We start from the raw sequence: 27664 nt of genomic DNA on the forward strand, positions 1-27664 counted from the left end.
CCTATCTATCAATCAACAGGTGAATGGATAAAGAAGGTGTGGTGTTTGTGTACATTTAAATATATACATACATACACACACAATGGAATACAACTCAGCCATTAAAACCAATGAAACTTTGTCATTTGCAACAACATGGATGGACTTGGAGGGTGTTATGCTAAGAGAAATAAGTCAGATAGAGAAATACTGTGTGATATCACTTGTATGTGGAATCTAAAAAATACAACAGACTAGCGAATAAAACAAAAAGCAGACTCACAGATATAGAGAACAAACTAGTGGTTACCAGTGGGGAGAGGGAAGGGGGAAGGGGTAATGAAGGATAGGGGATTAAGAGGTACAAACTATTATGTATAAAATAAGCTACATGATATACAACACAGGGAATATAGCTAATATTTTATAATAACTATAAATGGAATATAACCTTTAAAATTTGTTATATTGTATACCTGTAACTTATATAATACTGTACATCAACTGTAACTCAATTTAAAAAGTGTTTTACCTATTTCAGTAAAGAGCAAAACTGAAACAAAAGCTCTATTAAATTTGAGATTTGGGAGCACAAGTAGAAATTTTATTTTCTAATATAATATTTTCTGGTGGCTCCTGCTACCAGATTTCTTAGAACATCTTTGATGATACTATATTCATCACATTAATATCACACTAGAAGAACATTACATTAAAAAAAAAGAAGAACAGGGCTTCCCTGGTGGCGCAGTGGTTGAGAGCCCGCCTGCCGATTCAGGGGACACGGGTTCGTGTCCCGGTCCGGGAAGATCCCACATGCCGTGGAGTGGCTAGGCCCATGAGCCATGGCCGCTGAGCCTGCGCGTCCGGAGCCTGTGCTCCGCAACGGGAGAGGCCACAACAGTGAGAGGCCCGCGAACCGCAAAAAAAAAAAGAACATTACATTTCAACCAAGACTTTGAATTTCAACTTATAATAATAAGTGGCCACTGTTCTTTCCCTGAAACTCTAAATGTAATATAATTTTTCTCACTAACAAAAGAAAAATTTGCCTTCTGCCTTATGACCTAAATGCTGCTATAAACCAAAATCCAAATTTATCACTGTGGCCTAAAGGCTGATCTATTTCCTGCTTTCCTCTCATTCTGTTCTCCCCCTCCACACTGCTCCAGCCACAGTGTCCTGGGGTCCTTATGCTCATCCAGCTCTTTCCCAGCTCCGAGCCCTCACACTGGCTGCTTCCCGGGCCTGGAACACTTCCTCACAGGCTCTCAAAGGCCTGGCTCTTTAAGCTGCTCATTCTTCAAGTCTCAGCTCAAATTCTGTTTTCAGAGAGGCCTAGCCTGTCTCTCTCATGTAAAGAAAACACCTCTCTCCTTCCCTCCTTCTTCCTTACTTCTATACCCCAGTTATACAGTCATTTTATCCTATTTATTTCCTTCACAGAATGCACCACAACCTGAAATCATCTTGACCATTGAATTGTTTACTTTTTCACTATCTGTCTCCCCTTCCTGGATGGTAAGTGCCACAGGGATGGGGACTTGGTCAGAATACCTTCGGCATCCTCAGCACCTTGAACAATGGCACATGGTAGGCAGTTGGTAAATATCTGTTCAATGAAGAAATAAATGCAATGGACATTTCAATTTGCTTTTAAGAAACATTAACAATATGTGTTTTTAGGATAACAAAATTAAATGTTTATCCCTTTTTATGGGAAGCTGACTTGTTTCACCATAAGATTATGATAAAATGAAAATCTTTTCACAAACTTCTTAACAGATTTAAAACAAGAGTGAAAAGTTTTTTTTAATTTTTCAATCAAGGATCACAACCGCAGAAATATGCAAATGGCTATACACAGTAGTAAAAAAAACACCAGCCATTTTCAAAAACAAGCATGAAAGAATGGAACTCTTTTCAAACAAGCTAACCAAAAAACAGACAGGAGTCAAAAAAATAAAGCAGTTAAATACAAATATACAAGATGTTTTCACTGATTTTAACAAATTGTTTTGCAAAATACAAGACTATAGTGTATTACATAGCTGAGTTTCACTCTTAGCTTCAATCCATCACCAACTAATTAAACTTTTGCTGAACTTATTATTGGCCTGATAAACTTAAGCAGTGTCTTGGATCTCTATTAGAAGACAGAGGTTCCCCACCCTTGTTTCGAAAGACAATTTTTTTTAAAATCCCTAAAACATAAGTAATGATCTGTTCCTGAAACCTAATCTAAACTTTTTCCAAAATTATAAGTCCCTTTCTTGCAAATGCTTCCTCAAAGACTCAAACTAAAGTGTTAGGCTCTACTGACAATAGATTTTTCAGGAATCTTCATTCCTGAATAATCAATTAGAATATCTGTGGCAATGTTTACAAAAATACTTTTCAGAAAACAATTTTACTCTAAAATATATTTAGACATAAATGTTACTTTCAGGTAATGAAACTGATTTTCAGCCTAGATCCTTTAATTTACAGTCACATCTAATAGAACTTTAAAAATACAACTTGAGAAAATTTTGTGTACTAAAATAGAACTTTTAAAAAATTAATAGAACTTGTCCAAGTCCTTTCATGTCCATTCTTAGGTACTGATGGGAGCATGGAGAAACTGCTGGATTTGACAGTCACTTCTGAGATTAAGTGGACTTGATGTGACCCAACGTGGGGGCACTAGTATGTGAGAGAGTACTCAGGCTCTACTCTGAGTAGCAGGGTGGAACTGTGGGCAAGACAGGAACTAGAGGAGGCAGATCACATTTGTGCAGGATAGAAACGAGTTCAGTTCTTGACAGGTGCAGGGTTTTTTCCCTCTAGGACATTCATATTCAAGTGGAATGAATGTCCAGCAGCTGGTTGCATGCATAGGTCTGGAACTCATGAGAAATACCTTGGATTGTTTTATACAAAACCTATATAATCATCATTTACATTTATAGAATACATTATATAATAAATGACATAAATTGTTTAAGTAATCATTTAATTACTAAGTTAAGTTTTAAAGAAATTATTTATTATTGGTGCCCATATTGTGTACATCAAGCCATTAAAAACCCATGAAGCTCTCAATTTAACGATCATGACTAGGTTACAGAAATCAAGAGTAATCAAGCCTTGGATGGAAACTGCCTCATTCCTAAACAAAAAGGCTTCCTTTGTAGACTCTACAACTTAGAGCTTCTATAAATGGATACTTATTTTAAAATCTTTTGTTCCAGCTAAGCTACAACCTCCTATCATCACCTTCATTTCTCTCCTCTGAGCTTCCCCTCAGAAGGCCCTATGAAAATGGGAATCATGTCCCAAATTTCTAAGTAAAATTTCCCTCCTTAAAAAAGTTTTCCATTGTCCCCTGTATTAGTTAGTTATTATTGCATAAAAAATTACCCCAAAACTTAGTGGCTTCAACTAACACACATTTATTATTTCACAGATTTTATATGTCAGGAATTTGAGTTCTCTGCTTTAGGGTCCCTCATGAGGCTGTAATAAAGGTGTGGAATAGGTCTCATCTGAAAGCTCAACTGGGGAAGGACTGACTTCCAAGCTTAAACAGTAGTTGTTGACATTTAGTTTCTCATTGGACTGAGAGTCTCAGTTCCTTACGAGCTGTTGGCTAGAGACCATCCTCAGTTCCTTGCCACATGGAGCTCTACTAAGTGACAGCTTGCTCTATCAAAGAGTGCACGCCAAAAAATGCAATAGAGAGTTTGCTAGCAAGACAGAATCTTTTGTAATCAAATCGCAGAAATGGTATCTCATCAACTTTGCCTTATTCTATTGCTTAGAACAAGTCGCTAAGTCTATTCCACACTGAAGGGGAGGGGTTCACACAAGGGCATGAATCCCAAGAGGTGAAATCATTGACACCATGTTGGAAGTCTGCCTACCGTACTTACTAATATTTACCAGTCTACAAGGTCAAAATAAAAAGAGGAGCTAACTCCAATAAATGATCATATTTCTGTATGGAGTTATGTGATGATATACATATCTGGGCCCTTTAATTTGTTGGTTTTTCAATGAAAGGAATAATTAAAGTGTTTTCTGTGTAGTATGTACTCTAGAAGGTCAGGAAACATACTAATTGACAAAGATACACAGAACAATATTCTAAATAAAAAATGTGTTTCTGTCTAAAGTTACTTGGAAACTCTACTGGAGGCTTCAGAAAATGTGCTCTTTAGCATATTCTTCCAAGAGTGTCTTTTAAAATTATTCTCAAGACCTCACTTTTTTTTTTTAACAAATACAGATTTCTCAACATCTGTCAAAGTGTAAATCTTAGAGTATTATATGCTGAACTTACAGATGTGGCACTGAAGACAAGTGTTTCTTGCAGTTTGCCAGATTTCTGCCATATTAGAAAATACACAGATGACTGTTTAACACTATGTGTCACTAGACAGGAATTATATTTCACATCTTAATGAGAAAATACTGTCTCAAACTTGTTGCATTAAAAAATTAATTAGCGATTCAACCGTTTTAAAGTATCTTAAAAACTAGCTGTCACAAAGAGACTTTCAATTCTACAAACAGCAGAATCCGAAATGAACTTTCAGAATACAATGTTATCATTCTTAAAAACCTGATTACTAAAAAAGAAGGAAAAATAGGGCTTCCCTGGTGGCGCAGTGGTTGAGAGTCCGCCTGCCAATGCAGGGGACACGGGTTCATGCCCTGGTCCGGGAAGATCCCACATGCCGCGGAGCGGCTGGGCCCGTGAGCCATGGCCGCTGAGCCTGCGCGTCCGGAGCCTGTGCTCCGCAACGGGAGAGGCCACAACAGTGGCCCGCGTACCGCAAAAAAAAAAAAAAAAAAAAAAAAAAAGAAGGAAAAATAAACAGTCATAATCCCGCCACTATTAAATATTTTGGGATATAGATACAGGTATAGATCTACAGCTCTACATCTAAACCTATACATATATAGACATAGACATATATCCTTTCAGACATTTAAATATGTATATAATTTTACCACAAATGAGATCATACTCCTCTTTACAATAACATATGAAACTCTTATAAAACAAAGATTAACAGAGCAACTGGTTTTCAATGAGGCATTGCTAAACATGTTCCCAGTAAAGTAATGTTAGCAGCAAGTTAAATGAGAGCTACACAGAGCAATAGGATGGCCCTGCATATAGTGCTGGATCTATTGTTCCCAAATGAATGACCTTTAAAATAGATAAGACGGGCACCTGATTTGTGCTGTAGTGTTTTAACCATATTGTTTTGATCATTCTTTTACTTTGTCATATCCTTCTGTAGCTGTTTATTCTGTTAGGTACTCTTCTTAAATTCTTTCCTTCCCTAGTACCTGAATCTAATTTACTGGTTTCTAAATCACTGAATTATTATTTGTTCTTCTCAGAACAAATCTCACCTCTGATAAATCTTTCTCTGATATCTTAACTAGCTTTGCTTCCCTCTTCCATCCAAACTAGTTGGCATAGTTATTAACTTACTATTTCTCTTTTCCCCACTTTCTTCCTCACCACCATTTATGACCCCATGGTTTCAATGATTAGTTCTATTCTGGAAACTATTAAACCTACCTCACCTCAAGTTTAACATGTGTAAATGGAAATTCATTCACTTCCCCCCAAATTACTTGCCTCCCTCTCCAATTTCTCCAGTATTGTTCCTTTATTCTACTTAACACCCAGGAATTATCTTCAACTTCTCCCTCCCTTTATCCTATCCAATCTCTCTTTATTAAATCATGCTTCAAGATGCCTCCTAAATTTGTTCATCCCTTGTCATTTTCTTTGCCTTCACCCTAATACAGGCCAACACTGCTTCACAACTAGACATTAGCAACAGTGTCCTGAATGGGGTTAGGATATCTGTCCCCATGCCCCTGTCCCTCTTTCTAGGCTACTCTTACTGCAACAATCAGTGAGATATAAGGAAGGGGGACCTGTGCTTGAAATGAGGGGCTCAAGGGTAAATTCTCTCTCTGCTACCTCAGGTGTCACCTTCAGCATATGTCTTTTCTCTTTCTAGGCCTGAGAATTTCCTTATCTGCAAAATGGCACATTGGACTGTCCACGTGGGCTCTAAGCCTCTTTGTAATTCTAAAAATCTCCTACTCTGACACTTCTTTGTTCAAGGAACAGCAATGATTTTCCAGAGTGCCCCCACCCTAAAGATCAGAGCTATTACGCTTTTCCTGTTTGTACTGTCCCTTAATTCAGATTGCTCACTTTACCGTACCCCTAATGACAAGCCTTTCCACTTGTTCTACTGTTGTTCTCCTTCATTTGTAAACTATATATTTTCTAAATGTTTGGGAGTGACTGCTAATGTACAAAGCACTTTGCCAGGTCCTGGGAATAGCAAGGTAAAAGACATAATCCTTACCCTCAAAGAATTTACCGTCTTATTGGAGATATGGGTAACAGACACAGTAGTGTGTTAAGTGCTATGCTAAAGAAGTTACCATATCCCAGTTGTTTGGGGGGCAGAAAAAACCATCACTTAACATGACTGAGTACCTAGGAAGGCTTCAGAAAAAATGCACCAATTCCAAGCTGAGTCCTTGAATCTTAAAAGGGAAAACAAATATTAAGGAGGAAAGGTGTGTCCTATTGGTACCCTGAGCAGCAGGAGAGAGGGTAAAATTTTTTTAGTACTGGGCCAAGTGCCAGATTGTAAATACTGAAGAGGGAAAGAGGCAAGCAGTGAGGCTGGTCATTATAACCGGACTGGAATGCCACCCTAAGGAGTTTGGATTTTATCAGAGGAAAGGTGAAGTATGTCTGAATTTGATTCAGACAATTCGTTTCCTGCCCTATTATTGGGAAAACGTGGTAACTGGGCACTAAAACGTTCAAAGCTGATGGCAAGGATAATCCAGTAGGGGGAAATGGTGAGCTGCCAAAAATTGTTCTGGCTACTGGTTGGTCTACGGAAACGCTAATGTGACCGATGCCTTATGGCTTCATCCCACTAACCAACCTCCACTCGTACCCTGCCTAGTGGCTCCCATCAACCCCCGGCCGCCAAGACACAGAGCGCTGGGCCCGGGCTAGGACCCAGAAGAGAGCGCTTCCGGAGACCTCGCGAGATTTCCTGTGAGCCGCGCCGACCAGACGCCTCTGTCTGGTCGCCCAGCAACCGCACCTGCTGCGGAGGAGGCCGGGCACCCGCGAAATTTACCAAACCTGAGTTACTGACCCGGCTCATCCCGCGAACGGTGAGATGCCCTCAAGGGAGAAGTGTGGGAACCGAGGAAACCCTACAGCCATGTTTCTCAAACTTACGTGCCAGTAAGATCTCCTGACATCAAGAATTTCCAGAAAAAGTCTGAAAGTCTGTATTTTAAACAAAGGGCTAGAATCAGGCAAGGTTGGGAAACAGCTCTAGGGGAGGGAGACACGGGTGGAGTGGTAGCCAAGAAGCTGAGGAAGCGGGATTTGTGGGTTTGAAAAGAGGAAAGCCTCACAGCCGACGATTTAGAGCATCTGTAAGCCACTGGGTTTGGGGCTACCTAAGGGAAATATACAAACTGAATTCGGAAACGTCCCCCGCATCTAGCCAGTAGGAGCCCCAAATGATGAAAGCCAAGGGGTCTACTAAAATGGATTTCCAAAGCACTTGTATAGCAGCTCTAAGCTGTCCCCACTAGCGATCTGGAGAGCTAGAGACATCCTAGCAAATGGAGCCTTGAGAGTACAGAGATACGTAGTAGGCAAAAATTATGGAAAAGCAGTTTCTCAAACTTTAGAAAATAATGAAGCACTTTTAAAAGAAAATCAAGGACATCTCACAAGTGTTGACAAAATTATTTCAGTTTAAACTCCTGAAGCTTATAATATCTCTGAAACAAACTATAGTACCAATAAAGTTTAATATTCTATTAACAACATGAATGGTGGTGTTTTGATGAAACCAAATCCTCTCTTGTGGATTTGATTGCTATAATGCACATTCTTTTGAGTTAACAGTCTCTATTATTGTGTGTTATGGGTTCAATTCTCCCTTTCCACATTCAAACCCCTGGAAAGTTTGCCTATAGCTTGTTGATGAGGTCCATTGGCCTTCCCCTGGTTTAATAACTACTTCATTTATATATTACATTAGCCTCTTTCCTTTTCTAGTTGTCTGAGAGAAATTTACTTCTATACAAACACCAATTTGTGCACTGGAACCTAGAGACAAAGTCCATTTATAGCATGGTCATTCATGAGGATTCAGATGATCCAAAATTTCTGTTTTAGCCCAGGTTAGAAAACAGAGCCTGAAGGAAAAACTCATGTGATAACACTTTTTGGGAGGCTGTAATCTCAGGGAAGGAAGAGAGAGGGAAAAAAGGAATGAGACAGAGATGGAAGGAGAGCAAATATAAGAGAATGTGTAAGGCAGAAGTCTGCAGCATGTTTTCAGAGGGACCTTTTGAAATGGCTGTGTCTCTTAAAAGTCTATGGGGGAAAGAAGGGAGAATAAATCATTCATGGTTCCTGTCTCCCATTAGTAAAAGTTACTCCCAAAGGGCATTGCTTCCTTCATAGTATAGGCTTGCTCTTGCATGGCCACCTGTACAGCAGTCTCCTGCCTCAGCTGTAAGGGAGAAACCCTGGGATGTATAACCTTTTTATGAAGTGCATTTTTACCACAGTTATCATGTAAAAAATATATTTGAAATTTCTAGAAAAGTATCTAAAATTTTAAAATATGGGCCAAAGAAATATTTTTAAAATACTTTAAATATTTAGATAGTTTTAAAATATTGCATTTCGACACATTAGCTACAGAGAACGTAATTCCTAAAAGAATGACATTTGCAATATAAACAAAAATATATGATCCCTAAAAATGACTCTAAAAAAAACCCTTATGCATGGCCTTAATTAGGAGAAAATTATAAAACTACTGAAAGTCATTAAAGAAGCACTCCAAAAAAGGAGAGACATACCATAGTGATGGAAATGATAACTCAGTATTAGAGAGATGTTAGTGCTTCACAAATTATTTATAAATTCAATGCAATTCCTAACAAAATTCTGACAGGATTTTTCATGGAACATGACAAGTTGATTTTAAAATGTATATGAAAGAGTCAGGGAGGAGAGGATTCTGGGAATATGCCAGAATAGGGAGCATCTGTCTCCCCACCTAAACAACAGCTGCACTGGCAGAACCTGTCTGCTGTTAACTATTTTAGAATACTGGAGTCTGCTGAACGCTTACAACTTCCAGGGGAAGGCTTAGACAATAGACTGCATAAGCTGTGGTTCATGTTGGTCAGTTTCAGATCTTACCTCTGCAATAGCTGCCCATCCCCCACACCCAACCTTGTGGCAGGAAGCTGTGCAGGGACTTCTGGAGCATCTTGCACACAGCTTACAGGAGCCAAGTGGGCAAAAAGCACTATCCACCAAATACTGAGGATCTGCCCGCTAATCATTCATTGCTGCTTCTGATCACAGAGATGCAGACAAAGAGGTTGTACCTCTCCCCACTGTTGCAAGCCCCACTCCCTCTGGCTGAAGTGACTTCCAGAAGGATGTAAAGGGCTACTGCCCATTATTTCCCCTCTCTTCCTTTACTTTTCTCTTTTTCCCCTTTTGGAAACCAGACATTAAACACTAGGGCATTCAAAAGCAGCTCCACATAAAGGGAAAAACAGAAAGTGACCTGTACATGCCAAAAGAAAGGTTCAGACTTCGAAAAGACCTGAGAAGACCTTAAGTTTATACCTCAGGCTGATCTCCAGCACAGAGATAGCCTGTAACAATTTAAAAAAAAAACAAAACAAAAAAACAATAACCAAAAACAGCAAATTCTGGGGAAGGAGGAGAATCTGATTTTCAGAGCTACCACATTATTAAATTAAAATGTCCAGTTTTCCACAACAACAACAAAAACCAAGGCATACAAAGAAATGGGAAAGTATGGTCTATTCAAAAATACATAATCAGGGACTTCCCTGGTGGTCCAGTGGGTAAGACTCCATGTTCCCAGCGTGGGGAGCCCAGGTTCAGAACCTGGTGGGGGAACTAGATCCCACATGCATGCTGCAACTAAGCGTTCGTATGTTGCAACTAAAGGATCCCACATGCCACAACAAAGATCCTGCATGCCACAACTAAGACCCAGCACAGCCTAAGTACTTTTTTTTAAGTTTATTAAAAAAAAAAAAAACTACATAATCAGAAATTGTCCCTGAAAAAGACCCGGTGGCAGATATACTAGACAAAGACTTTAAAACAACTGTCTAAAAGATGCTCAAAAATCTAAAGCAGTAGAGAAAGTCAAGAAAATAATGTATGAACAAAATGGAAATATCAATAAACAGATATAAATACTAAAGAGAAATTCTGGAGCTGAAAAGTATTGAAGAAAAATGAACAGAGCCTAAGGAACCTGTGAGACAGCATCAAGCAGACCAACATATGCACTGTGGGAGTCCCAGAAAGGAGGGAGGGAGGAGGGGAGGAGGGAGAGAGAGGAGAGAATATTTGAAGAAATAATGGCTGAAAACTTCCCTAACTTGATGAAAAACATAACTCTAAACATGCAAGAAGCTCAATGAACTCCAAGTAAAATGTACTCAAAGAGACCCACACTGAGACACATTACAATCAAATTTTCAAAAGACAAAGAATCTTGAAAGCAGCAAGAAATAACCCATCACATACAAGGAATCCTTAATAAGATTATCAGCACATTATTCATCAGAAACTTTCAGGTCAGAAGACAGTGAGCCAATATATTCAAAGTGCTAAAGAAAACAACCTGCCAACAAAGAATCCAATATCGACAAAACTGTCCTCCAAAAGTGAGGCAAAAATAAAGACATTGCCAGAGAAACAAAAGCTGAGAGAGTTCATTACACTAGACTTGCCCTGCAATAATGCTCAAGGGAGTCCAGCAAGGTAAAATGAAAGAACACTAGATAGTAATTTGAAGCCACAAGAAGAAATAAAGATCTCAACAGATGTAAAAACAAGGGGAACTACAAAAGCTAGTATTTTTGTAAAAATGGTTAGTAATTCCACTTTGTTTTTCTACATGATTTAACAGACTAATACATTTAAAAAGCAATGAGTCTAAAATCTAGTAGTATTGTAACTTTCGTTTGTAACTCCACATTTTATTAAATAATTTAAGTGACTAATGCATTTAAAAGAATTGTTAGTTTATATTTTTGGGTACACAATGTATAAAGATGTAATTTTGTGAGATCAACAACCAAAAAGGTGGGGACAGAGCTATAAAGACACAAAGTTTTATGTATTATTTAGGTTAAACTGGCATAAATCAAATTAGAGTGATATAACTTTAGGATGGTAAATGTAACCACATGTAAATGTAACCCCATGGTAACCACACAGAAAATAGCTATGGAATATACACAAAAGGAAATGAGAAAAGAATTTAGTTTCACTGCAAAAAATCAACTCAACAAAAATAAGACAGAAAGACAGAAAATGAGGAGCAAAAACAGTATAAGACATATAGAAAATAAGTAACAAGATGACAGAGATAAACATTTATGCACCTAATGAAAAACCATCAAAACACAATATATGAAGCAAAAACTGACAACTGAAGAGAGAAATTATTACAGTTCTACAGTAATAATTGTAGACTTCAATATTCTACTCTCAATAATGGATAAAACAACCAAACAAAAGTAAGGAAATAGAGGTCTTAAACAACACAATAAAGAAACTAGGTCTAACAGATATATACAGGACGTTCTACCCAACAACAAGAGCAAGCACATTCTTCTGAAATGCACATGAGACATTTTCCAGGATAAACCATACCTTAGGCCACAAATTAAATTTCAATAGATTTCACAATGGGATAAAGTTAAAGATCAGTAACAAAAAGAAAATTGGAAAATTAACAATAAGCAACGCATTTATGGATCAAACAATAAATCACAAGAGAAATTAGAAAATTCTGAGAGATGAGTGAAAATGACAACACAACATACCAAAACTTATGGGACACAGGAAAAGCAATTCTAAGAGGGAAATTTATAGCTATAAATGCTGACAGAAAAAACAAGAAAGATCTCAAATCAACAAGCTAACTTTACAACTTAAGGAACTAGAAAAATAACTAAGCCAAGGCTAGCAGAAAGAAGAAAATAATAAAGATTAGAGCATAAATAAATGAAATAGAGAATATAATAGAGAGAAAACCAATGAAACCAAAAGCTGGTTCTTTGAAAAGATCAACAAAATTGACAAAGTCTTAGCTAGATGGACTAAGAAAAAAAGAAGACGCAAATAACTAAAATGAGAAATGAAAGCAGGGATGTTACTACCAATTCTACAGAAATGAAAAGGATTATGCAAGTACTATGAACAATTGTATGCCAGAAATTGGATAACCTAGATGAAATGGGAAAATTCCTAGAAACACAAAACCTACCAACACTAAATCATGAAGAAATAAAAAATCTGGGGCTTCCCTGGTGGAGCAGTAGTCGGGAGTCCGCCTGCCAGTGCAGGAGACACGGGTTCGAGCCCTGGTCTTGGAAGATCCCACATGCCGCGGAGCAGCTAAGCCCGTGTGCCCGTGTGCTGAGCCTGTGCTCTAGAGCCCGCAAGCCACGACTACAGAGCCCGTGTGCCACAACCGCTGAGGCCTGCGCGCCTGGAGTCCGTGTTCCGCAACAAGAGAAGCCACCACAATGAGAGGCCTGCGCACCGCAATGAAGAGTGGCCCCTGCTCACTGCAACTAGAGAAAGCCCACGCAGAGCAATGAAGACCCAACGCAGCCAAAAATAAAAATAAATAAATTTACTTTAAAAAAGAAATAAAAACTCTGAATAGACTTATAACTAGGAAGGAAATTGAATCAGTAATCCAAAACCTCCCAACAAAGAAAAGCCTTGGCTCTGATGGCTTCACTGGTGAATTCTATGAAACATTTTAAGAAAAACACCCATCCTTCTCCAACTTTTCCAAACTTTGAAGAGAAACAAACACATTCTTACTCATTCTGTGAGGCCAGCATTACTGTGATACCAAAGCCAGACAAAGACTACAACAAAACTATAGACCAATGTCCCTTATGAACACTACCAAACCAAATTCAGCAGCATATTAAAAAGATTATACACCATGAATAAGTGAGTTTTATTCCTAGAATACAAGGATGGTCAACATGTAAAAACTGATGAACATAACATACTACATTAACAGAATGAAAGGGAAAAAACACATAATGCAGAAAAAACATTTAACAAAATTCAACAAGCTGAATTTTCACAATAAAAACACTCAACTACCTAGTAATAGAAGGAAACTACCTCAACATAATAAAAGCCATATATGAAAAACCCAAAGTGAACATCAGACTTAATGGTGAAAGACTGAAAGCATTTCCTCTAAGGCAAGAATGCTCACTTTCACCACTTCTGTTCAACATCACACTGGAAGTTCTAGCCAGAAATATTTGGCAGGAAAAAGAAATAAAAGGCATCCAAAATGGAAAGAAAGAAGTAAAATTATCTCTGTTTGCAGATGATATGATCTTATATGTAGAAACTCTAAAGATTACATACACACACACAAAAATGTTAGAACCAATAAGTGAATCCAGCAAAGTATCAGGATACAAAGTCAACAAACAAATATCAGTTGTGTGTCTATACACAAACAATGAACAACCTGAAAAGGAAATTTTTTAAAAATTCCATTTTCGGTAGCACCAAAAAGAATGAAACACCTAGGAACTAACCAAAGAGGTGAAAGATTTATTCACTGAAAACTACAAAACACTGTTGAAAAATTTTAAAGAAGACATAAATGAAAACATATCCCCTCTTCAGGCACTGGAAGACTTAATATTGTTTAAGATGTCAATAATACCCAAAGTGATCTACAGATTCAATGCAAGCCTTATCTAAATCCCAATGATGGGTTTGGGTTTTTTTTGTTTGTTTTTTTGCAGAAATAGAAAAATGTATCCTAAAATTCATAAGGAATCTCAAGAGATCCAAATATCCAAAACAATTTTGAAAAAGAAGAACAAAGCTAGAGGACTTGTACTTCCTGATTACTACAAAGCTATAGTAATCAAAACAGCACGGTACTGGCATAAAGACAGAGATATAAACCAGTGGAATAAAACAGAAAGCGTAGAAATAAACCTGACATATACAGTCAAATGATTTTTGACATGGATGTCAAGACCATTCAATGGGGAAAGGACAGTCTTTTCAACAAATGAGGCTGGGAAAGCTGGATATCCACATGCAAAGAATGAAGTTGGACCCTTATTTAACACCATATACACAGATTAACTCAAAATGGATCAAAGACCCTAATGTAAGGCCTAAAACTGTAAAACTCTTACAAGAAAACACAGAGCAAAAGCTTCACAGTACTGGATTTGGCAATGATTTCTTAGAAATGACATCATTGACACAGGCAGCAAAATTAAAAATAGGCAAATTATAGTTCATGAAAATTTTTAAAATTTGTGCTATCAACAGAATAAAAAGACAATACAGAGAATGGGAAAAAATATTTGCAAGTCATATATCTGATAAGGGATTGATATCCAGAATATATAGAGAACTCTTAAACCTCAAGTGGGCAAAGAGCTTGAAAATATTTGCAAATCATACACCTGATAGGGGTCTACAACTTAACAAGAAAACAACCTGATTAAAAAACGGGCAAAGGACTTGAATACACATTTCTTCAAAGAAGATATACAAATGGCCAATAAGCACATGAAAAGATGCTCAACATCACTAATCATTAGGGAAATGCATATCAAAACCACAATGAGATACCACATCATGCCCATTAGGATGGCTACTATCAAAAATACAGATAATAACAAGTGTTAGCGAGGATGTGGAGTTATTGGAACTCTTGTGCACTGTTGGTTGGAATGTAAAATGGTAAAGCCACTGTGGAAAACAATATAGCAGTTACTCAGAAAATTAGAAGTAGAATTACCATAAGACCCAGCAATTCTGCTTCTGTATATATACCAAAAAGAATTGAAAACACAGTCTCGAAGAGATATTTGTACACCATGTTCACAGCAGCATTATTCACAATAGCTAAAACATGGAAGCAACCCAAATGTCCACAGATGGGTGAATGGTAAGCAAAATCTGGTAAATACATACAATGGAATATTATTCAATCATAAAAAGGAAGGAAATTCTGACTTATGCTACAATAAGGATGAACCTTGAGCACATTATGCTAAGTGAAATAAACTTAGTCACAAAAATAAAATATTATTCTACTTATATGAGGTTCTTAGAGTCATCAAAATCATAGAGGCAAAAGAGAATGGTGGTTACCTGGGCCAGGGGGCAGGAGGGAGAATGGAGAATTATTGTTTAACAGGGATAGAATTTCAGTTTTGCAAGGTGAAAAGAGTACTGGAGATAGATTGTGGCAATGGTTGTATAATATTATAAATGTACTTAGTAAAACTGAACTGTACACTTATAAAATGGTTAAGATGGTAAATTTTATATTTTACCACAATAAAAAAATTGGAAAATAAAAAAGAGTTAAGAACCAAGACTAACCAAGGTGGAGCGATATTATTACGCTGTACTAATTTAGACAGGGTTGACCTGGGGATAGATACATAAATCAATAGAAGAGAAATGAACCATGCATATATGCTGGGATAATTGGTTCTCCATAAGAAAAAAATAAAATTAAGTCTCTATCTCACTTCTTATACATTAATCAATTCTAGATTAAGACCAAAATGTGCAAAGCAAAACTTTAATATATTTAGAAGAAAATATAGGTCTTTCTCTTAAAATTAGGATAGGGAAGGAGTTACTTAATAAGCTACAAAAAGCTTAAAACATGAGCAAAAAATTTCTTGATACATTTTACTATATTAAAAAATACGGCTTCCACTTTTTATAAGATGCCAGTAAAAACAAACTGAAAAATCAAGGAGAAAAGACAAGCTACAGCCTGGAAATAGATATTTGCTACTATAAAATCAATAAAATATTAGTATCTGATAGAAATACACACGTATCTAAAAATTATTTATAGAAACAGAACCCAAAAGGAAAAATAGGCAAAATATAAGAAACCACAATTAACAGAAAAGGAATTCCACATGGTCAATAACAGGAAAAGACTCTCATCGAATGGCAAATTCAAATACATTTTTGTTTCATTTTTATAAATAAAAATCTCTAAGAAAAGAAAAACAATGAGATATATCACACCCATCAGATTGGCAGAAAGTTAAAAACTGCAAATATCAAGGTTGACAGTGGTGTAAACCACATTGTAGAGCAACAGAAACTCTCTTAACTGCCAGTGGTAAAATTCTTTGGAGAACAATTTGGCAATATACAGTAACGCTGAAAATGTCAGGAACAGCCATCCTTAGTTTTAAACCTTAAAGAAGCTCTTGCACATGTGCTAAAGATGTTGTATATACAAGAACCATGAAAGCAACACTGCAGAAGCAAAGAATTAAAACACAAAAAAATCTATCATCAGAAGAAATACATTTCTTACAATAGGATTTTATACAACAGTGCATATTTCCTAGAGCTAATACACATCAACTCTGATGATTCTCACAACCAAAATATTTTTAAAAAAGAAAGTTGGAATCAAAATAATACCATTTATGACTGTAAAAATGTAAAAAACGATACCATGTATTGTTTAGGTACACACATATCTATAGCAAAAGTATAAAGACATGAATAGGGATGTCTAAATTTAGAATAAACCCTAAATTTGAGAATGGAGCAAGAGAAAGATACAGAGGGGTTCAAATGTATTTGTAATGTTTTATATTTTCAGCTGACCTATGGATTCATGGGTGTGGTGTTATTCTTTATCATGAAATATTTTTAAGGTAAGATTAAGAAAAGCTACTTATACTTAACTAGAAACTTTGTTCAGAATATTATTTTGTCATGTTTGAAATTTCATCTGTAAACAATAAGCTTAAATTTTTATTATAAAAATAATGAATTTATGGAAATTTCAAAAATCTATGAAGATTTCATAATTTTATTCTGTAGATTATATCTTGCATTCTGAAGAGCCTAAGGATACATTCTATATCTTAAAATACTTTATTGTGGGTATTTTATATAATATAGCCTGGGTAATTATATGCCAATGAGTGAGAACACAAATTTATCTTTCACTGAATTCATTTTTTCCTCCTAAGCATTTATTTCACGTCCAGAATACCACACAAATTTAGGTGTCTGGTTGGTGAAATTCCAGATACATTGGAGTAAAAATGCTTAATTTTAAACTGTATTTTTGGTTACATATTGAATAAGAGAATATAAAACACAATTGGGAAAACTGGGATATTTATCACTTAAATAGCTATACTTTCTGGATGATTGAAAACAATGGGTTATCTCAAACTTATGGACCACATATGGATATCTTACATAAAGCAATATTTTATTAATAGCATGTTTTCCTTATTCAACAGCCTTAATATATTCCAGGTGAAATAATGAAGTTATCTGTGAACAAAACAATTGTAGCATAATGACAGCAAACGTTTATTGACCTATATACCAGGTACTCTGTACATGATTATCTCATGTAATCCTCACAATATCCCTTGCAAGTAGGTACCATTATCCTACTTTTATAAGAACCTGAGGCAACATGCCCAAGATTGCCTAACCAGTGAGCAGTGGAGCCAAAATTTGAACCCAGGCAGTCTGGGTTGAGAAACACTGCATTATGTTGCCTCTTTCTGGATTACAGTTGTAGTAACATAAAATGTCAAGGCCAGCTCCATTTTTAAGTATTTTCACCACTGTCCTGTGAATATGCTCAAGGTTTGCATACCATGTGTTCTGACTTGGGAGACTAATAAATATGATCACTTGGTCTCATTTTCAACTGTCACTAACTTGAGTGGTTTGAGACAGATCTCTGGGCCTTAGTTTCTTCATGTGAGAACACTAAATGATACTGAGGTCATTTTCAACTCAAAGAGAGAAAAATAATCCTTTAAGAGATGCCCACAATAACAAGTCAACACTAGGGAGAGGAAAAGATTTAAAAGTAAAAGTGAATGTGTATAGTGATTTAATCAATTTTGGTGTTTTAAATATTTTTATGAAAATAATTAAGGCTATAAACTTAGAAAAAACCTAAATATCCCTAAAAATGTCTATGAACTAGTTTATCAAACAGTTTTATGTAAGAAAATTACAGAATGAGTCAAAATAATTTTTCCTAGGACTTCCCTGGTGGCGCAGTGGTTGGGAGTCCGCCTACCGATGCAGGGGACACGGGTTCGTGCCCCGGTCCGGGAAGATCCCACATGCCACAGAGCGGCTGGGCCCGTGAGCCATGGCCGCTGAGCCTGCGCGTCCGGAGGCTGTGCTCCGCAACGGGAGAGGCCACAACAGTGAGAGGCCCGCGTACCGCAAAAAAAAAAAATAATAATAATAACTTTTTTTTCCTAAATTGCTATGTACATAATACTCCTTTTTTTCTTTAATTTTTAGAAAGTTGGGCATAAAAAAATACCTAAACCTGCTTCTTAACATGGTACCAGAAGAGAGCTATTGCCAAGAGTTTGATTTATAGAGAAATCATGGTTCGACTGACCTTGGATCTAATTGCCAAAAAGAGCAATCTTAAACCCCGAAAAGAAGAAACCACTTTACAATACCTGAAGAAAATAACTCATATAAATTTTTCAGCCAAAAATATAGATGCAATTGTAAGAACTGTGAAATTATTTCCTATTTTTATATAATTAACAATGTAAAGTTTAGAAACTGGTATCAGGGCATACTTTCTTTTTAACTATATTTTGATTAGTCAGCTTTATATTATGTTTTTATTTTAGTTTCCTGCTTGTGATGTTAAACTTTAAAAATTAAGCCTCTATAAAATACACCATTGTAATTGTTAAATATATGTGTTAAATACATATGTTCCCCTAAAATTCTTTATAGTGTAGCAAACTAGATTTAGAAGTATATGCTGGAATAATTTCAAAGATAATTAGTTTTGGATAATTCCAAAGCCTTGGAATATGAATTTTTAACATATCAAAATATTAAGAATTATATGTAAGTACCATATTTCAAAACATGAACAGTGACATCTTTTTTGCACATAATTTGACTGGTTATATAAATGTAGGTTATACCATGTCAGTTATATCAGACAAGATTATGTTAACTTGGATATATACTCTGTGCTAAGCTAATTTTCTCTGTGCTAAGCTAGTTTTTGGCTATAATTTGGGAAATTTTAAAGGCAGCAATAACCCTTTTAGGCCATTTGTATTGGTATCCATTGTCTACAATAAAATGCTAAAGACTACAGATAAGCAAAATTTTCTTGGAAGCATAAGCTACATGAGGGCAGGGATCATGTCTTTTTTTTTTCACATCACTCTAAATCCCCTATCCAGTACAGTGCCCGACTCATATTAAGTGCTTTAATAAATATTTACTGAACGAATGAATGAATGAAAAAAACACAAAAGCTCCAGGCAAAATTGTCAATTAAGACAGTCAGGGTCTTTTTTTTTGCAGAGACCTTCTTCAGCTCCCATTCTATATTCCTTTCCAGTTTCCAGGTGAGCCTTTTCCCTAACTGCCCAAACCTCATGTTTCCTTTTTATTGCCCAGAGAACTCTGCCTCATCATACCACCACAGACAGCTTTCTCCAGAGAGCTTCCATTTAATGTACTTTTGGCTCCTCACAATCAGTGCTCCTTCAATGTAGAGGACCTCTGTTAGGAGGAAAGCAAACTGGTTAAAATAATTCAACCAGTTCCTAAGATGTGGCTGTATTTTAAAAATCTTGTTGACTTAATGAAAGCTGAGATATTTTTGAGCAGAATTTCACTTTACCTCTTGCCTACTTACTCTAGACTAACTCTACCACCACACAAGAAATGACAGACTTTTTAAAATACCTTTATTTTCTTACCTCAAAAGTAAGTGGTGTTCATTTAAAAAACACATATAAATACATATAAAATAAATATAAAAAGAAAGAAATTGACTTGTAATCCGTCCGTGCAGAGAAAACCACTATTAACATTTAGGTGATGTCCTTTCAGTCTTTTTTCTAGGCATGTATTCACATAATTTTACAATAATCGGTCATGTTGAATATACTGTTTTCATTTTATTATGAGATCTACAAGATATTACTAAAGAAATTAAAGGATAATTAATGGTTATAAGGTATTCCCTTCAATAGCATTATCATAGTTTCTCTATTAATCCATTGTTCTTGAATATCTAGATGACTTCCAGTGGTTTTTCAGTATTATAAACCACAACAGTTTATTTCCAATCCTACAGAAAGATTAAGCCCTGATTCATAATGTTGAAGCAATTATTTGTTAGATACTTCAACTTCCACAGGAGCCTAATTGCTTCCAAGGAAAACTGCTTGCCCTGAGAAAACCTTTCCTAACAAACACAATTTTATTGATAAGGTTACAGAATACTAAAACCTAGAACTAATTTTGTAATCATTCTAGTCTCGTTTTGACTGTGCTAAGAACAGAGGAATTCTATTCTTTTATATTAACCTTAACGAAATGTGTAGAATGATTAAGTGAAAAACTTTCTTAAAAACACAAGTTTTCAGGAGAAATTATCACCTGTTTTTATTTTTCTTTTAGGAAGACCTCTCTCTTTGCAAAAATCTTAGCGTTTTATATTTGTATGATAACTGTATTAGTCAAATCACTAACCTGAATTATGCCACAAATCTGACCCACTTATACCTACAAAACAATTGTATTTCATGTATAGAGAACCTCGGGTCATTAAAGAAACTGGAAAAACTGTAAGTGCTTTTATTTCTAAGTAATGTAATTGTCATCATTACAGTAATATTTTTGCATGCATGCATTTCCTTTATCTGCCTCATTTTTATTCTTTTGCAGTATTATTAGTACTAAATAGACTGTTATACATGTAATACTTGACAATTTGTGTTTTATTAACCCTGATAACTTCTTTTGAAGGAGGGTGAGTTGTCTTAAGGGCTTATAGGGATACATACCTGAAACCTGCTTATTTAGGCTCAACTGGTGAAAAAAGTTTCCACGGAACCCAAATGAGTTCTGTGCCTTTTAGAATCACACATCTCAAAAAGGCAGGGTCATAGAACTGATAACGTTGATATAGATTTGATTGTAAAAGGCATTTACTGCCTATGTTGATTTTAATTAAACAATGAGGCCCAGTGGATCCAATTTCCCCAGATTGGAGGAACGATCAGTGATTCTCAAAAAGCAGGCCAAGGGCCTCAGAATGGGGAAAGTAAGTGGGGTGGGAGATGCTTATTAAAAATTCAGACTGCTATACAAAACAGATCAGCAACAAGGCTTTACTGTATAACACAGGGAATTATATTCAATATCTTATAATAACCCATAATGGAAAAATAATCTGAAAAAATATATATAACTGAATCACTTTGCTGTACACCTGAAACTAAAACTATTGTAAATCAACTATATGTCAATTAAAAAATGCAGATTGCTGGGTTCCAACCTAGGTAACCAAATCAGAATCTCTGGAGGTTAAGCTCAGAAATCTTCATTTTTAAACCTATGACCCAGGTGATTCTACGCACTTCAACACAACAGGAACACTGGTAGACAGGACTATTTCTCTCACTTCAAAAAAATAAATATTTCTCAGACTTAATTAAGTGTAAGAATCAAATAAATAAACTTTTCATTGATTCAATATAAAGAGAACATTCTGCACGTACAGTTGACCCGTGACCAACATAGGTTTGAACTGTGCAGATCCACTTACACATGGATTTTTTTCAATAGTAAATAATACAGGACTACACGAGCCATGATCCACAGTTGGTGGAATCTGCAAATGCAAAGTAACCAGAGATAGAGTCCCCACTATAAGTTTTATGCAGATTTTCCACTGCATGGAGGTCAGCGCCCCTAACCACACACACCCCAACAATGTTCAATGGTCAACTGTATAATTTTCACATAGCTCCATGATTTTGTTATTATGTTTTTATCACTTCTAGACCATGATGCTCTCAGAATGTCTATTTTAAAATGGTTTACGGGGGATGGTGGTGGTGGTGTGATGAACTGGGAGATTGGGATTGACATGAATACACTGAGGTGTATAAAGTGGATGACTAATAAGAACCTGCTGTATACAAAAATAAATTTTAAAAAATGGTTTATATTTTGCAGATATCTGGGAGGCAACTACATTGCTGTCATAGAAGGCTTAGAAGGCTTAGAAGGACTAAGAGAGCTTCATGTTGAGAGTCAGAGGCTTCCCCTTGGAGAAAAGCTCCTGTTTGATCCAAGAACTCTTCATTCTCTGGCAGTAAGGCCAAATTTGAGTATTCTGACAAAGAATATAGTGATCAATGCTTATAATGAAAAAAGGAAGGTATATCTGGACGTTGTAATACTCTGCATGTTTATATGGCCAGTTGAGAATCTGAGAGCTAAAACTAATTTTTCCTAAATAATTTCTCAGAGACTCAGCATCTATAAAATGGGAATAATAATTCCTGCCCCTAGGGTAACTGGAAGGATCAAAAGAAGGACGCGAAAAGGCTATATAAAGTATGAAGTTCTAATACAGATGTTAACTCATTCCTATTTTGACCTTGGTGTGATCATGATGACTCAAAACTTAAAATTTTAGGAAAAAAGCCTCAGGAAAGAGGAAAGCACAGTTATTTGGGAAAATTTAAACAACCTAGAGAATCATTATAATGATAAGTCATTTTCTTCCTGGATTCTGATTTGATTGTAGGTTGCATTACGTACAGCTCTGCCTCATCCAAAGCAGGTAGAACTGGGAACAGAGATAAGAGATTCCAGCTGTCACCTGACAACAGGTCAAATCACATAGAGGTGTCACAATGAGTTGAGAAGCAGGGAGCCAGAGGGTGCCAATCCTCAAAATGAGATTTGATGGGATATGCTACTTCCAATTCTGGAGCAAGGGATGTAAATGGAACAGATTTCGTTGGTTTTACTTTAGAGGGCCCAAAAACAGAGGGCAATAGAAGGTTTTTTTAACAAAATTTATAACAATTGAGGGGTAGTGCTATAAATTGAAAAAGAAAGGAGTGATCTGATTTCTGTCCTACCCTCCCTACTATCCCATAGAAACAACTGTGTCTCAGCTCAACCTCAGCTGAACCAAGCAGACTCATGCCACTGTGGAGATGGATAGTTTTATTATAGATTATGACCGAAAACGTTTTTGCTTGCTCATTTTTGCAGATTCAAGCAGATTCTGAAATTCTAAATATAAGGTATACTTTTTAAGCTGTACAGCAGGTCTTAAAAAGTATCAGGAAGTATCTTCTCTAAAGGTTAGCCATGTGTGGACACCTGGGTGGGTAGTCTCCATCTTGGTAGAGAATCCCAGGCCTTAGATATTAAGATGGCTCTGATTTAGTATTGCTCTATTGTATATTTATGTCCTCATTAATGGCTGATGTTGAACTTCTTATTAATTAGATAATTATTATTTTAACTGGTTTCTGAACATATGGATTACCAAGAGAAAACTATATGGAGAGATAGACATAAAAATCAGATATTCTTTCAATTCTTGGTCATGTTTCCTATTTAGAAAAATAAAGATAAAAACTATTTCTCCCAGGGACTTCCCTGGCAGTCCAGTGGTTAGACGCCACGCTTCCAGTGCATGGCGCGCAGGTTCGAGCCCTGGTTGGGAACTAAGATCCCACATGCCACACAGTGTGGCCAAAAAAACCCCCAAACAGGGCTTCCCTGGTGGCACAGTGGTTGAGAGTCCACCTGCCGATGCAGGGGACGCGGGTTCGTGCCCCGGTCTGGGAAGATCCCACATGCCGCGGAGCGGCTGGGCCCGTGAGCCGTGGCCGCTGGGCCTGCGCGTCCGGAGCCTGTGCTCCGCGATGGGAGAGGCCACAGCAGTGAGAGGCCCGCGTACCGCAAAAAAAAAAAACCCCAAACAAACAAACAAAAAAAAATTATTTCTCCCTAATCTTAGTGATATTTAACACAAAATGATAATTTGCTTGAACTGAAATAAGCATTTTTTCTATATTGTGTTATCATTTGCTTATTGGGATATCTTTTTTCTCTCTTTGCTTCTTTCTTGGCTTCTTTCTATAAATTTCTCTTATATCTTGGAAGAGAAAAATTGGACTTACGAAGGAATTTTAGACAAAAATAGTAAGTTACATTACAATTACTATATAGCTCTAAAAATTCCATCTGAAAAAAAGTATGACATAAAAACAAAATCTCCAAGGATTTTTATTTTCTTGCCTAAAGAGCAAAACAGCCTGAACTGATAAATTTTTAATTTTTCACAGATTAGGATTTCTGGTTTCTATATATAGTATTTAATTAGACTATTTATTAACCCTAATTTAGTTACCTTTCTTACAGAAATCCCTCTCTATATTGAATATCAGCAATAATAATATTGATGATGTAAGAGACTTAGAAATACTGGAGAATCTTAATCAGCTCATAGCAGTTGACAACCAACTTCTGCATGTGAAGGTAAGGTAAAGGAAAAATTCTTTAATATTTACATGAAATTGTGATTGAAAAATACTTATTTTGCTAAATAACTATAAAATGTATTACTTTTAAAACAACTCTGAATTTGTCCTAAAACCAGTTTATGAATCTTTACTTCTTAATGCATTTATTTGCATAATTCTGTGTCTTACCTGGTTTTCTCTTCCATACCCCAATGCCTCCATCCCTCACCAACAGAAAAATGTTTCTCTGAGAAGGAAGTATATACTTTTTCCACTCTATATTATTTTTCTATCAAATGTTTCCCTCTGGAGACTAGATTTCTTGCCCCTTAACTCTGCTCTCCCAGCGAATGAGTTTCTAGTAACTGTGACTAGACTTGAACTCTCTCCCGGCTGCTCCTCCTTGGGGAACACCTGGATCTTTCATTTATTCTAATTTGCACTAGCTATGTTCATGTCATGTTATGCCATATCATGCCATATTCATTCCATTACTCATTCATTCAAACCTGTATTGGGCACCTACACATTTGCCAGGCACTATACTACTCCATGTATTGAAAGAACAGAGGAAGAAAGAGTAGAGTCCCAGAGATTAAAAAAAAACCATGGTCAACAAGTGATAAGACTACAACGTGATTCTGTTTTCATAAGTATTGTGGTATCACTAACTTAGCCTGGGGCTAGGGAAGGCTTCCTGGAAACAGTCATCTGTGAGCTGAACCATTGCCAAAACCTCATAGTTTCTGGTTTGGCAATGGGGTGGGCTATTATATAATTTCTTTCTTTTTTTAAAAAAAATAAATTTATTTATTTATTTATTATTGGCTGTGTTGGGTCTTCATTGCTGCGTATGGGCTCTTCTCTAGTTGCAGCGAGTGGGGGCTACTCTTCATTGCGGTGTGCAGTCTTCTCATTGTGGTGGCTTCTCTTGTTGCAGAGCACGGGCTCTAGGTGCACAGGCTTCAGTAACTGTGGCACGCGGGCTCAGTAGTTGCAGCGCACAGGCTTAGCTGCTCCATGGCACATGGGATCTTCCTGGACCAGGGCTCGAACCTGTGTCCCCTGCATTGGCAGGCAGATTCTTAACCACTGCGCCATCAGGGAAGCCCTGTGACATAATTTCTTTACATAGGACCATAGAAGGAAGAATAGGCTTCTTTCTCCCATAAACAGAGCTCTTATTTCAAAACCACTTTCAGACGGCTATCATCTGACCCTAAAAAAGTTACCCCTGGTCTTGTTTACAAATTCAGGACTATTACCTGGCTCATCTCATAACTACTGTAAGCAGTAGATAATTATGAAAAGAAATATTATTCTACTACAAATGAATTCCCCCAAATATTCAAAATGCCATTAAACAATCATGGTAGATATTTAAAATAAAAAGAAATAAGGAAGCATGACTCAATTAGTCATTTCAACTTACAACATGAAGGAATTAAGAAGTTCACGGGATAAATTCTGCATTCAAAATATTTTAAATTTTAGACTGCTCTTCTATGCTTTTTCACTGGGCATTTTGTATTCATCAGAATTATTTAATTTTCCTATGATTTCACAGTATTTGTATCCATACTGTGACAGATGGGTAGTCTTATATAAGATACTGTATACTATATATATGATCCTATTCAAAGTGACAGAGCCTGGAGTTTAGGTATTTGATTAAGTAGAGAGGACCTGGGATGTGCACAGTGTTCAACATTCACCCCATGGGAAATGGGAACAGAGTGGCTAAAGACAGCAGCTCACCTTTCCTGGGGAGAGAATGATGGAGAAATCCAGTCTCCCAAATCTGCAAGATAAGTATTTTCCCTAAATGTTTCTGAAGGCCAGGTTCTAAGCACAATGCTTGGCAAATGTTCAGTAATGAGTGCTGAATATATGAATACATCTTGAAAGATCTGGTTAGTTGTTAATTATCTTAATTACCAAGATTCAATGTAGTTATTGTCATTACTTTTAAAGTCTTATTCTATTATGCTTTAAACTCTGAATAGAAGAGGAGAGTTTAACAGGACAAAAATGCTAGCCTATAAATACTCCCAAAGGAAGTTTTTCTGAATGACATTAAAACCAAGCTATTTTGCCTACAATGATTCTCTAAGGCCAAGTTAACGTGAGATTAGAAAGGAAGGTATAGGGGCCATGGTCATGAAGTTGACTATATTCTAAGTGCAACAGAAAGTCACTGCACTTAGAATAAAGGTCCTTTTAGGCCATGGTCATGAAGTTTACTATATTCTAAGTGCAACAGAAAGTCACTGGAAAGATTATATTTTTTAAAGATTTCCCTATCAGCTATGTGAAGAATGGGTTACAAGAATGACAGCAAAGAGATCAGTTGGGAGACTACAGCAAAGATTAAGAGAAGATGGCTGCTTGGAGATGAAAAGGAGTGGATGGATTGAAGGCATATTTAGATTGAACTCATGGAATCTGCTGATTAGTAGGATGTGTAGGAATAAAGAAAACAAGAATCAAGGTTTTTGTGTGAGGAACTAAGGAGACAGTGGTAGCCTTTACAAGTTGGGGGATACAAGGGAAGGAATAAAAGAATTCCTTCTATTGAGAAGCCTATTTGATATTGAAATGCACATGTGAAGTAGGGATCTGGAGTTCAAAGGAAAAGCAAGATTGGAAAGTTTGGGAGTCAACAGCATTTAAATGATATTTAGAGTCTTGGGACAGGGTGACAGACAAAGATAAAGAATAAATGAGGCCACTCCAATATTTAGAGATCATTTAGATGAGAAGGCACTAGTAGGAGTCAATGATGTAGGAGAAGACAAGAGAAAAAGGAGGTTTAAGGAAGAGGGAATGGCCACTTGACTTGAATGCTGTTGACTGGCTGACATGAGGGCAGATAAGAGATTAATAGAAACGCACTGAATGTGGCAATAGTGAGATTAGGTCTGGTCAACTGTGTTTTTTGCATATTTCAGAACAGAGTATTTAACAGGTGTTTGCATTGTTTCTTCTTGTAACCAAAGCCCCACATACCTGTTAGAAACTTCTTTCCATGTTATGGATTGAGAAATTTCAGGCTTTTCATGAAATACTTCCCCATACCTGAAATTTCAGTATATAAACTAAAGGACAAGAGAAGGGAAAATTAAAAGGCTAAAACACCTTAAAAACA

At 36.5% G+C, this 27664-nt stretch overlaps 2 protein-coding genes across 2 annotated transcripts in view; one reads left to right on the forward strand and one right to left on the reverse strand.

The window, feature by feature from the left end:
- The window catches only part of CSPP1 (centrosome and spindle pole associated protein 1), a 199374-nt gene that overhangs the window by 141871 nt on the left and 29839 nt on the right, over positions 1 to 27664 (reverse strand). The gene's annotated exons all lie outside the window — the stretch shown is intronic.
- The window catches only part of PPP1R42 (protein phosphatase 1 regulatory subunit 42), a 31903-nt gene continuing 22625 nt past the window's right edge, over positions 18387 to 27664 (forward strand). The window contains exons 1-4 of the mRNA XM_089899071.1: positions 18387 to 18705; positions 20639 to 20805; positions 22202 to 22418; positions 24416 to 24532. Coding sequence (XP_089755197.1) covers positions 18577 to 18705; positions 20639 to 20805; positions 22202 to 22418; positions 24416 to 24532 — 630 coding nt within the window. The 5' untranslated portion in view covers positions 18387 to 18576. The remainder of the gene's footprint in view (positions 18706 to 20638; positions 20806 to 22201; positions 22419 to 24415; positions 24533 to 27664) is intronic.

The sequence above is a fragment of the Delphinapterus leucas genome, chromosome 17 (assembly GCF_059928025.1).
Source record: "Delphinapterus leucas isolate spDelLeu-1000000601 "Yukka" chromosome 17, BTC_Dleu_Yukka2, whole genome shotgun sequence".
Taxonomy (NCBI): Eukaryota; Metazoa; Chordata; class Mammalia; order Artiodactyla; family Monodontidae; genus Delphinapterus; species Delphinapterus leucas.